The sequence below is a fragment of the Globicephala melas genome, chromosome 19 (assembly GCF_963455315.2).
Source record: "Globicephala melas chromosome 19, mGloMel1.2, whole genome shotgun sequence".
NCBI lineage: Eukaryota > Metazoa > Chordata > Mammalia > Artiodactyla > Delphinidae > Globicephala > Globicephala melas.
Genome location: NC_083332.1, coordinates 52,320,178 through 52,333,028, shown reverse-complemented (window position 1 = coordinate 52,333,028; position 12,851 = coordinate 52,320,178). Strand labels below are relative to the sequence as shown.

At 41.8% G+C, this 12,851-nt stretch overlaps 1 protein-coding gene across 2 annotated transcripts in view; it reads left to right on the top strand.

Moving 5' to 3' along the window:
• ADAMTS18 (ADAM metallopeptidase with thrombospondin type 1 motif 18) overlaps positions 1-12,851 on the top strand; it is a 156,855-nt gene that overhangs the window by 93,851 nt on the left and 50,153 nt on the right. For both annotated transcript variants that reach the window (XM_060289772.1, XM_060289773.1), the window contains 2 exons: positions 3,171-3,319; positions 9,186-9,358. In XM_060289772.1, coding sequence (XP_060145755.1) covers positions 3,171-3,319; positions 9,186-9,358 — 322 coding nt within the window. The remainder of the gene's footprint in view (positions 1-3,170; positions 3,320-9,185; positions 9,359-12,851) is intronic.

Here is a 12,851-nt window from a genome sequence, read left to right as displayed (position 1 = left end):
AGAGATAAATAAAACTCCATTTTATCTCTTCAAACATTTACAGACCAATGGGGGAACCTGCACAGAAGCCAATAACTTTGGTTCTTTTTAAACACATCTTCTCGAAGCGCGTAGCTGCTATCGAAGCCCAAGTGAATAAGAAATGAATCCTGCTTGGAAATAGGGGTGCACTTAGAATAAACTACGATGAATGGGTGCCCCAAGATGGCTGTTGGAATTTGAATTTGAAGTTCTTCAGTTGGGTGAAGGAATTTGAATTTGAAGTTCCTCAGTTGGGTGAAAGAGAGACTTTTTCGAAGAGACCAGCAATAAAGGCAAAGACACAGACACATGAAATAAATGAATATTGAGAAGATGCTTTCTGATATTCGTTAAGGCATTTCTTCAATACCTCTAAAAAGATTTTATTTTTTAACTCTTTATTTTAAAGCAAATAAACATTTAAAAAATTGAAGCATCCTATGCGATTTTTAATCAGATGTCCTGGTCTTAGGAAATCTCAGTAAGGATTCTCAGCGAAAATGTGCAGAAGGGTGTTTTAGCTGTGGTGATACAAAACAATGAATTAATCGAATATGTAAATACTGCTCACATCATTTTTATTTTTGGCGTGTCAAAGTTGCGAACTTGCAACTTGAGGATTAGTGGGCATTCTTTCATTAAGAACACAACAGCATTAATCATGAGAGGGATGTACGAGAAAAGATTTATATAGTAAATGAGGAAAATAAGTGGTAAATGGCATAGATCAAAGGTCCGTTATGCAAATACACCCAGGATCTAGTTCGACAGGGGCTAAACTGCTTCTGGATTAGACTTAAGTTAATATAGCATGAGATTAATCAAGCCAGAATTAGAAAATAGATGTCCTTAGACCACTGCCCCCATCTCACTATTTTGAAACACCAGACTATGGTTATAATAATAAACTGCGGAAAAGCCCTTACCAGTAAGGTCACCCTCAGTTGAGAGCATTCTGGTAACTTCCACCCAGCTTCACTCCAGTATAATTACACTGCACTCATGGATATGGTTCTTAGAGTCTTCTTTCCCTAGGGGATGTAATTGGCTATTCATTAGACTGTAAACTCCATGAGGCCAGGGCCATGTCCTGTAGAGTAGCAGTCACCCCATGTTTTGTTTCTTTCATTGTAACTGAAACCCACCTGAATCCTCCCTGCCCCCTTCTCGCTGGTCCTTCAGTGGTATTTGTGCCACGAATACCGGGTAAACACGTGAGGATATGAAAGTCTCATACTTCTATCTAGGTTATGTGTATGAGGAAAGAAAGGTTTGTGCTTGCTGTCTATTATAAAAGGTATTTGCCCAAGTCATGGCCATTTAATTTGAAATTAGAAGCAGTGATAGAAGCATATATGAATAGATCCATATAACTACATGTGTATATATCTTATGTATTACGTTTTATATGTAATAAACATGCAGATCGTGCATGTATGTGTGTATATTCCTATGTATTCCTGGTTTCTCTACTGATTAAAAACGCCAGAGGAGACAAATCTCTGAGCAGCTTAACTTGATACCAGGATGAATATTGAAATAAAAGAAAGGCAAATTAATTGAAGGATTGGAACAGATCTCAAAACCATATTTCTAAAAAATAAAAAAAATTTTGAGTTAAGATGCATTGGTCAGTCATTTGCCTCCGAGGTGAGTAGTAAATATGTCCTTAGGCTACTGAGTTTAAACCCAGTCTCGGCTGGTTGTGTAGCTAGTTGGGTAGTTTGACTCTGAGCAAGTTAGTATTTCTTTGCTAAATTTCTTTCACTCAGAAAATAGTTATTAACTGCGACGTGCTTTGTGAAGGTTACGTTAGATACTGCATCTGAAGTTTTCCCCCATCTCCCCCCCAGCACCATTGTGCACACAGAGAAGCAACTTAATAAACTGTAGCTGCTGTTGTTGTTAGTATTGGCTCTTGTTATCATTTTGTCCCAGCCACTGAGCTCAGTGCCTGAGAGACGCAGCCATTCTTGGTGGGGAAGATTCAGGTTCGTGCTTATGGTTGACAAAATCCTCAAATGACCCATTGCTTCCCCCGTCAAAGTTCTCAACAACGTTATATGATTTCATGCAGACTCTGAAGTAGCAATTAATCCAGGGGAAAGAAAAATGGAAAACAGAGGAATTCATCAGCACATGGCAAGAAACTGAAGGAAGGAAGCCATCTCTTGACCTAGTCAAAGCGCGCTAGCAACCAAGCCTCACAACAGACCGCCACGAAGCCAAGTGTATCACGGGGGAAAAGTGGAGATTTGAACGCGTAACCAACTCCCCGTAATTCTGTAACCGATCCCCACTCCTCGGCAGAACCTGGCACGATCCAAACCCCAACCCTTTGGATCTAATTGCAGAGGCTTTTAGGCAAGTGTGCAATTATGCTCTAAATCATGCAGAACTTGCTCATAATAAAAGCGCCGCAGGGGGAAAAAAGAAAGCACTCCCAGCGGTGAGTGCAACCCCAGAGGACAGAGGTGACCCACAGAACTGGACTGGATGACAAAGAAGAACTCAAATGGAAAGGTCAGCACAGAAAACAGCTCTCGGACTGAGCAGATCACCAGCACATGAGAGACCCAGAGCTGATTCAGAAAAGACACTCAGTTCAAAGTCATCAGAGGGTCTGACACAGGGACCTTTCATACAGACAGAAGGGCAAAGGTGTTATCTAAAAACACAATTTGTGTAGCCTGAAAGCTACTCGGTTTCAACAGAAATGCTCTCTAGGGATGATTTGAAATAAAAACGTATGCATACTTATATCTGTCTTTCGGATGTGATAATCATGATAAATTCTGTGTTCATATCTGAAAAGCTGATTCTCCCGGAAGAAAAATGAGCCCAAGGGTTCTCTGAGCCCCATTGTTTCCAAATGTCAGGGGAGGCTCGCCTTCGTGTCTGCGCTGCCTCCGTAGGCGGGAGGGTAGATCCTTATCTGAACACGTCACCTGGACAGCTTGCAAAGCCTGTCCTGTTATACTCAGCCTTCTGGTGACAAATGCCCCTTCTCCCTAGATGTCAGCCTTTCAGAATGCACGTGGGGAAGGCAGGGTACCAGCGTGTAAGCACAGCCAGCGAAAGGGATGCTATGAAGGCATCTCCGCGTGCTTTCCCAGGTGGTCTCTGAAAGTCACACATTCTTTTCACAGTGGTGTCGACAAGGCCAGTGTGTCAAGTTTGGGGAGCACGGGCCTCGGCCCATCCACGGCCAGTGGTCCGCCTGGTCGAAGTGGTCAGAATGTTCCCGAACGTGTGGTGGAGGCGTGAAGTATCAGGAGAGACACTGCAATAACCCCAAGTAAGGCTCTGACACGAAGTCAGCATTTGTAAGGCATGAACCTTCAGCCTGTTACATATTTGCATATTTGTCTGTCTTGTTTATACCTGTTTATAACTGTAGTTTTATTCCATCTGCTTAATAGCAATCAAAGAATGAGGGTTTTACTGCTTGTATATAAAGGCTGTATGCACTGGGGGAGGTATGATGGGCAGAAACCTCAAAACAGCAAAGGAGTTATTCTCTGTGTGAGTCTGCTGTCACGGACTCCAGTAATGGTGTGAATTACTTTCCGCATCTAAATTACAGCTGCATGCCTGGGATATTGTAGGACAGAGAAGCTTGGCTGGTAGACTCTGTGTGTGTATGTGTGTGTGTGTTGCAAACTGATGAACTGGAGAAAGTATGCTGATTTTTGCCTTACAGGAATGTACATCAACATGTGTTGACAGATCAGCCTGACTTTTCGAGAGAAACCAGAAATCCGAAACACTGTTGTGTGAAATTTCCCAATTTTTAAAATATTGACAACAAACTCAATTTTCTTTAGAAAGATCAAATGCTGGGAGGACTGATCAAAACCTCCCTGGGTTGAGATTGGCTTGCGAGCACCGTCTGACCTGGTGGTGCTGGGAGTCTGAGCTGCCCTCTGTGCTCTGTGAGATGAAGGTGGTTTTAGGTTCCTTTTATCTGCTCTAATTCCCATGTGAAACAAGTGTGAGATGTACATTTCCTGACTGGAGTGGTGATGTCGAAAGAGCTCAGAACTTGGAGATGGAAAGATATGACTCCACATCCTGGGTCTGTCACTTATTAATTGTGTGGCTTTGGGAAGATCGCTTGAACTTGGAGGTTGGATTTATGTATAAAATGGAGATGACAGCGCCCACCTCACATGGTTTGGGGGGATTAGAGATTGTGTCTCTAGAATTCCCGGCACGCTGGGGAGCATCCAGTGGGCATTCGGCAGAAGGTTCTGGGGCCCATGTGGTTTTCATCATCCTCATCCTGAACTCGCCAGGAACACGGGTAACAGAGGGTCAGTGCTCAGAAGCAGCGAGCAGAGGCCTTCCTGATGAAACTGGACTCTGGAGAAGGCTATGGGGGTGAGAAGAAACTGATGGGACCCTGAAAAACTAGTGGATTTAATTCTACCACACGATTCGGTTGGTGACATAGCATGGAGGTTGAGAACAGAGACTCTCAAGCCCAGGAACCTAAGCGGGCCTCCTGTCCACCCCTTCCTTGCTAGACGGCCTTGGACGCCTAACTCTCCCTGCTCTGGGTCCCTCATTTGTAAAAAGGGGATAATGATGGGACCTCCCTCAACTGAGCTGGTACTTGTAAAGGGCTTTTCACAATTGCCTGGTACATGGCAAGCATTGCATAAATGTTTGGTGGATTGCAAATTTAAATAAATAATGAACTTAGAGCAAAAGGAAATTTTTGAAAAGACAAATCGTACTTCATCTGAGCTGGATCAAGAGGCCAGTTTGTTCCAAAATGTAAGGGAGGGTTTGGAGATGCTTTGAGCATGGTTTGTTAGGTGCTTGCAGTATCTCAGGCTGATCTAGGATCGCTCAGCTTTGGCACTCTTAACATTTTAGGCTGAAACTTTTTTGTTTTGGGGGTTTGTCCTGTATGTGGCAGGGTGTTTAGTAGCAATCCTGACCTCTACCCACTCGATGCCAGTAGGATGAGTCCCCCTCCCCCCAACCTCCAAGTTATGGCAACGAAAATATCTCCAGACTTGGCCAAGCATCCTGTAGGGGGCAAAGTCATTCCCAGTTGAGATGTTCTGCTCTAATCTGACCCAATAACTAGATCTAATGGTAGAGAGGCTTGTGATACATTTGCAGTTTATACCAGATTATTAAAAACACCCTCCTCATCCTTTGAATGTAGCCCGTGTCTTGGATAGAATTGTTGAAATCATTGTATTACTTTTCATTTTTGCAGCATATTTCACGAATCTGGTTTTCATACATCGCAACATTTTACAATCTCGCTACTTTCCCAAGAAAGAAAGAGATTACCTAATTTAATAACTCTGCTGGTGAAGTGCATGAATGACGCCCCTGAGATTTAAATTAAAACCTCTCTCATATCTGTGGGATTGGGAACACTCATTATAATAGGGCCTTGTTCATGGAAATAGCATACTGTAACTTCAGAGATGTCTATAAAAGAATTAATCACTCGAGTAGTTCTACTGGGTGCAGTTTTATCATTTTAAGCAAGATTAGGGCTAATCAGGATTCTCTTTGATTATGCACGAAGTCACAACTAAAACAAGTAAGTGATCGGCTGCTTCACGACAATTGAATCAGTCCTCCATTCTTATTTCACATTGTTGTCGTAAAGCTGTTTTTTTTCTCCCTCTTTCAAGTTACTTATTTCTCGCTTGCTTCAGTTTAAACACTTGGTCTGTTCAGATCAGCCTAACCATTTCATTTTTTCACGTGAAAAGCAATGTGAGCATTTCATTGCACAGTAATGATGGTTTTCTCAGAACATAGTTTGTTTCATAAAAAATGAATTATTTCTGGTTGGGTCATGGATTTATCCAACTTTTCAGCTTCAAAAGAATTGAAAGGTTATCTGGTTCTGGAATGGCCAGTCCCTGGCAAATGTGGCCCTTCTTCTTCGTCTGTGTCTGTGACAGACCTTATTAATGGATCAAAGCCTCCCCACTGTGCCTCCTCAAAAGACTTCTCCAGGCGTTTGCTCCCAATCAGGTTAGAACAGATACGCGAGTTGAAACCTGTTGTTTCCTCTAGTTATTTTGCAAATGGGTAACCAGGGGAGACAGAGGGTCCCATTCAGAGGAGCGGCTCTTGCTGGGTCACCAAGCTGGACATGGGAGAGTCAGACCAAGATCCCACTGTCTTAATCCTTACAGTGAACATTTTTTCTGGGTCCCTGGAAGAGAGCCTCGTGAAATGCCTATACACTCTGTTCAAGAAAATTAATAGTGAAAATTCAAATAGTAAAATAATTCAAATAGTGATAAGTAAGCTTGCTAAGGCATTCTAGAACTCTCCTAAAACGTGAGTCGATTTGAGAAAGAATGTCATGCCACTGGAGTCACAGTGCCAGGAGAATCGTTGAATCATATCTCTGGCCCATTTTTCAACCAGTAAATTCTGGGCTCAGCTGATTATCAGAATCATCAAGTGTGCTTTAAAAAGCACTGATTTCTTGATATCCCTCCTCATGTATTTTTATTGAGAAAGCCTGCAGAGGGCCCAGGACTATCATTTATGTATATGTGTCCGTGTGTGTATGTAAATCATATATATGTAAATATATGTATGTATAAATATATGTGTGTGTATATGTGTATATGTATGTGTTATATATATATAACCATTTGTAGTCAGGACTTGGTAAATTATGCAGAAGCAAATATGGGTATACTTTATAGTAGCTTAATACAAAGAAAAATCGGGTGCCTAGATATTTGTTTTCTGGTTTTTTTGTTTTTTGTTTTTAATGATAAAGAACTCATTGTACCAAGGGCCATCATGGTAGAATTTTCTGTTAATTTATCCTAATACTCACGTTCAAAGCTGCAGAAAAAAATGTATGTGTAATTGAGGATTTGATGGCAAAGTCCAAATTTTTGCCAGTCATTAAGAGTAGCAAGCACTTTAAAATAGTTACTGTTTATTTGTGCTAGCTGGGCTGTAGACTCTGCCCGAAATTCTTTACCAACATTCTCTCAGGTAATCATCACAGCTGTCCTCATTTTACAGATTTAGGTGGTTAGCTAAAATTACCTAACGTTAAGCTGAGAAAGGGCAGAGACTGTTTCGATTCAGGTCTGCTTCACTGTCCAAGGCCAGTTCCCTAACCACTGGACATCACTGTCTCCCTCTCGGTCCTCTCATGCCCCGCCCCTGTAGCCTAACTCAGTTAAATGCATGCCTGGCAGGGCAGGACCGGCATCCGGGAGAGCGCAAAGGGATGAGGTTGAGCTCTGTTCTGTCTCTTTCTAGACATGTGACCTTCACTGAGCACATTTTGGAAGCTCTATTAGCCGTTTTCCACTTCATCTATAAAATGAGGGGATGGCTCTATGAGTTTTGAGGTCTTTCCCATGTTACAGTGTCTGAGTTGAAGCAGTCGCACGTGGTCCTCTTTCACTTTATTGAATTTGAGTAGTCTAAATGAAGCTTATTTGTAAACTCTGCGACAAGAAAGACTTACGCTGAGAAAATTTTAATTATGACTCATGAAGATGACCGAGAATAGAGTAAGGCTCTCATGTGGCACTTTAAGGTTTTTCGAAACGCTTTTCGGATAATGATTTAAGAAGTCTTCAGGGATTTAATCTCGCACAGTGACTGCTGAATGTTTTAGTAGTTGTTCCAGAATGTTTTTAAATAGCTGAAAAATCTCACTCTGGCGGTGTGACACTTCCCGTTTCTGTTGAATCCATTTTAGCATAGGAGAATTTGATAAAATGTGCCGAAGCAAATCCAGGGGAGTTTTATAGCATTCCTGTGCTTCCTAAAGAGACAAGGAATTTTAATCACAGAAATTTATTAACTTGGAGCCTTCTTTCATGTTACATGTTTGCCCTGAGCTTTTGTACGAGGTGATCTGTAGTTGGTGTCTAGCCTTAGGAGAAAGCCCCAAAAAAAAGTGGGAATGAAAAGAAGCAATTGCTTTGTGCCAGGAGTCAGCTGGGTAAGGTGTCCCTGGTAACTTTCAGTGTGGCTGACGCTCCTTTTTATTTTGCTTTCTGGTTTTTGCAGTCTGCCTAGCGAGATCTTAAAGAGCTTGCCATTAGATCACAATTATTTATGTTCTAATGGGATTCCCTACTCTGGAAATCCATTTCCCATTGTGCTTGGCAGGAAAGGAGCAGGCCACCTGCAACGTTAAAAAGTGATGATGCAGATGAAAACAAGGACATGTTTTTTCCCCCAGCGTTTAGAATCAATTAGAATAAAGCACACGTGAGTCTGACAGTCATCAAGCTATCAGCTCAGTGACTGACAAAGCTGGATTGGAAAATATGGCATGTAATATCCTCAGTGTCCTGACTGACCTTCTACGTCAGGGGTCCCCAGCCCCCGGGCTGCGGACTGGTACCGGTCCACGGCCTGTTAGGAATCGGGCCGCGCAGCAGGAGGTGAGTGGCGGGTGAGGGAATGAAGCTTCTTTTGCCGCTCCCCATGGCTCGCATTGCCTCCTGAACCATCCCCTGCCTTCCGCCCCCCACCCCGGTTCCTGGAAGAATTGTCTTCCACGAAACTGGTGCCTGGTGCCAAAAAGGTAGGGGACCGCTGTTCTACATCACAGCAGGTGCATGGCAAGCTGTAGGAAGATTATGGGAGTGGTCAGAGATGGCAGACAAGCTGGGGAGGAGTTGGGTCTGCGTTGGAAGAGCTTTGATGCCAACAAATGGGGCGTGTGTGTTTGCATGTGTAGCACACAAGCACACATCTACATTAACAAGAACATTGAGGTGTGTTTACAGATTTCCCTAACTCATGAGGTGATAGGATGAGTGTCAAGAATATGCCTTCATCAGTCTTTATGGAAATCGCCAGAATGTAAAAATTGGCTCAGAGGTGGCAAGTAAGTTTGGTCTAACATGGAAATTGATGAGCAGTGGTAGTGGCTGCCCAAGGGCTATGCTGAGAAAAGAAAGCAAAGAAAAAGAAAAATCCTTGATTGATTAGTTATGTCTGCCATGGGTATAAGAAGGGTTGGGACATAAGGGTAGTAGACTACATAATTCCATTTTTGTAATGGACTGTATGGACTGCATACACTGTGACCATGATCATCTTGACTGTCCCTCCTTATATTATTGCCTGTGACTAATAGCCTTTTGATTGCTAGTGTTAAAGATCTTTAATTTTCTTTTTAGGCCTCAGTATGGTGGCAAGTTCTGTCATGGCTCTAGCCGTGTATATCAGCTGTGCAATATTAACCCTTGTAATGAAAATAGCTTGGATTTTCGAGCCCAGCAGTGTGCAGAATATAACAGCAAACCTTTCCGTGGATGGTTCTACCAGTGGAAACCCTATACGAAAGTGGAAGGTAATTTGGTCTCTACGAACCTCAAACAAGTATGTCTCTATGTGAACAGTAACGTGAATGAACAGCACAGAAGAAATTGCTGCCTGTGTAAAAAAGTTTCCATGTTTACCTTTCATTCCCCAGACCCGTCCTGGCCCAGTTTTTCATTCACTTCTTTAGGTTTTGTTTATTTTTCCACACTTCTTTTTTTTTTCACAAGACACCCCTTTCCTCCCACATGTATAAGTCGAAGAGTTCATGTGTTTGGAATGTACTTACGTTTCTAAACTTACCTTTGACATTTCAGCAATTAAGTCTCCCAGGGATGTTAATTGAAATTGGTATGAATTGTCCAGACCAAAAACTCATGAAACCATATATGCCCCATAGAGACACCACACTCGGTACCTGAGGTGGTAGATGATTACAAGCATGGAAAGGCCTGTTTGCAGAGTGTACACACACACACACACGCGCGCGCGCGCGCGCACACGCATCATGAATAAAAAATGTCTCTATATTAAGTTCTTGGTACTTATTATACCTTAAAGTAATGGCTTGTATTTGACCTTTTATGTTGATTTGATCTTAGCTGAGCATCAGAATTTATTTTAGTTACCATGTGTACAAAGTACAAGTACCAAATTTAACGTACTTTGTGTTACCTGTGCAGAATAAGCTGTCACCATTTTGGTTGTTTCCTTTTCATTTTTTTCCATTCACTTGCTTTATCAAAACTCATCCACTCTTCCTTTGGAAAAGGGATTAACGTGAATCGCAGTTGTACATACGCAGGATGGGAAGAGACCAAATTTAATGATAATTCATGGGAAATAAGATGGAGGGCTGCTTCTGTGCAAAAGCTCAGAATGAACCTATATGATCAGAGACCAAAAAGAAGCTAATGCAATCAGAGACATCGTTATGACAAGTAACACCTCCAAATCAAAGGGGGTGGTACTCAGCTTTGCTTAACACCAGCCCAGCAGTTGCAGGAGTGTGAATCTAGTTCTGGGTCCAAAAGCTGCTTGTCTAAAAGCACAAATTGGGACTGACATTAAAATTCTGAAATCTGTGTCTTAGGAGAAAGCAGTGAGGGACTGACAGATGTTGACTGTAGGAGAGAAACTAGTTCCCTTCAAAAATTCAGAGAGATTGAACAGAGGGAGATTTCAATTTATTGGAAATTGCTTCTGAAAACAGAATTAATTCACGTGCTCAGAAATTCCTATGGTTCCTATGGCCGTGTCCTCAGAGAGACCTTCCTTCCTGTCCTTTTCTGAATCCTTTGCCTGCTTTATTCTGCATTGCTCTTGGTGCGAGAATTGATATTATATTGGCATTTATTCATTATCTTTCTCCCACAAGAATTATTAGGTTCCCCAGGGTTGAAGCCTTTGTCCGTTTTGAGTATGCTTGTATCTCTCTCATCTAAGAACAGCACTTGGAACATATTTATAACTTTTGGAACAAATAAATAAATAAATATCAACTGTCCTTAATGGAAGTGTGTCCCATCCTGAGCAGTAAATGCTCTATCACTGGAGACATTCTATCAGGAACTAAGAAATTACCTAGGATGGGTACCATGCAGCAGGTTCCCACAAACATTTAGGATAGCTGCAGTTGCTCTCAGTTCTGACACTTGAAGACTTATTTTCTCTTGGCTGTATTCGCCCCTAATTCCATGTTTCTCATCTATGGTTCCTTATCCAAGACTCTCTTGTCCTTCCTTTGCTTTGTCTTCTTGGTCTTTCCCACATCTTCCTTTAAATATAGTGTGCACAGAATCTGTTGTTATCATCCTTTAGATAAGTTGTGGGTTGAATACATAAAGAGAAAGTGAAGCAGGTAAACTTTGTGACTTATAAAATGGTTTTTGATTTCAAATTTCTTTCACTAATATTATTGCAGTTTTTACCAGGTAGGGAGCCTGGCATTTCATTCATTCACTCATCAGATGTTGACTGAGTACTTACTGCCTGGGAGACACTCTGCTAGATACAGAGGCGAGTACATTGAATAAAACAGAGACCCCAGGAACTTCCCTGGCGATCCAGTGGTTTAGACTCTGCACTTCCACTGCAGGGGGCATGGGTTCTATCCCTGGTCAGGGAACTAAGATCCCACATGCCGCTTGGCCAAAAAATAAAAATAAAGAATAAAAAACAGACACTTAGGGTCGCACATCCTAGAGTGGGAGACAAAAAAGTTAAGGCCTTCTCATCCTTCCCTCTTCTCCTTTTGATACTTATTTAAAATCGAAAAGACTGACCATGATTTGAAGGTCTGTGCCATTCATGCAGTTTGGGAAAGAATTTATTCATAAATGTAGACAGTCTTTGTCTTCCAGTGATGAGTTTCCTTCTTCTTGTTTCTTTTTTTCTTTTCTTTTCTTTTTTTTTTTTTGCGGTACGCGGGCCTCTCACTGTTGTGGCCTCTCCCGTTGCGGAGCACAGGCTCCGGACGCGCAGGCTCAGCGGCCATGGCTCACGGGCCCAGCCGCTCCGCAGCATGTGGGATCCTCCCGGACCGGGGCACGAACCCGTGTCCCCTGCGTAGGCAGGCGGACTCTCAACCACTGCGCTACCAGGGAAGCCCCTTGTTTCTTTTTTTTAATTGAAGTATAGTTGATTTACAATGTTGTGTTAGTTTCAGGTGTACAGGAAAATGATTCAGTTGGTGTGTGTGTGTATATATATATATATATATATGTGTGTGTGTATGTGTATATATATTTTTTCAGATTCTTTTCCATTACAGGTTATTACAAGATATTGAGTATAGTTCCCTGTGCTATGGAGTAGGACCTTGTTGTTTATCTGTTTATATATAGTAGTGTGTATCTGTTAATCCCAAACTCCTAATTTATCCCCTGCCCCAGCTTCTTTGTTTCTTTCTAATAGACTAGTTCCTAAACTTTCCCAGGAACCTGTACTGGAAAAACTGAACTTTCTAGAACTTGTTAATTCCTGGGAATGAGGGAGAAAAAAGAGGGTAACATGTCTTCCAGCTTCCTAATCTCATATGCACAGGGTAGGAGGCGTGAGATAAAACTTCTATTAGAAAGAATTCCTAGGTGAGAAAAAAAATGGAATCCATCCACATGGCTGCATGTTTGGACCATAATAATTCCACTGCCTTCATATTTTTGACTTTGTCTTTTATTGAGAGATTTTGTGAAGCACAACCGTTTGTAAACTGTTTACACGTTTGTTGTAAAACTGTTATCAGGGATATCACACAGTTGCACGTCAGGTCTCATGGGAGAAACGTCATCTGGAATTCCTGGTCAAAAAAGAACTCTTTCTGTTGGAGAAATAGGCACAACTCCTTTCTGGTACCAAGTGCTCTATAGAGATAATACTTCTTTGTTTTTGCCTGTGATACCAGAAACTTCTCAGGGACTTAATGATCAATAAAAATTACATTTTTTTAGCCTGAATGTTTAGTTTGTTTGCTTTCTCCTCCTTTTCATGATATGATTCTTTTCTATATGTTTTATAAACATTAT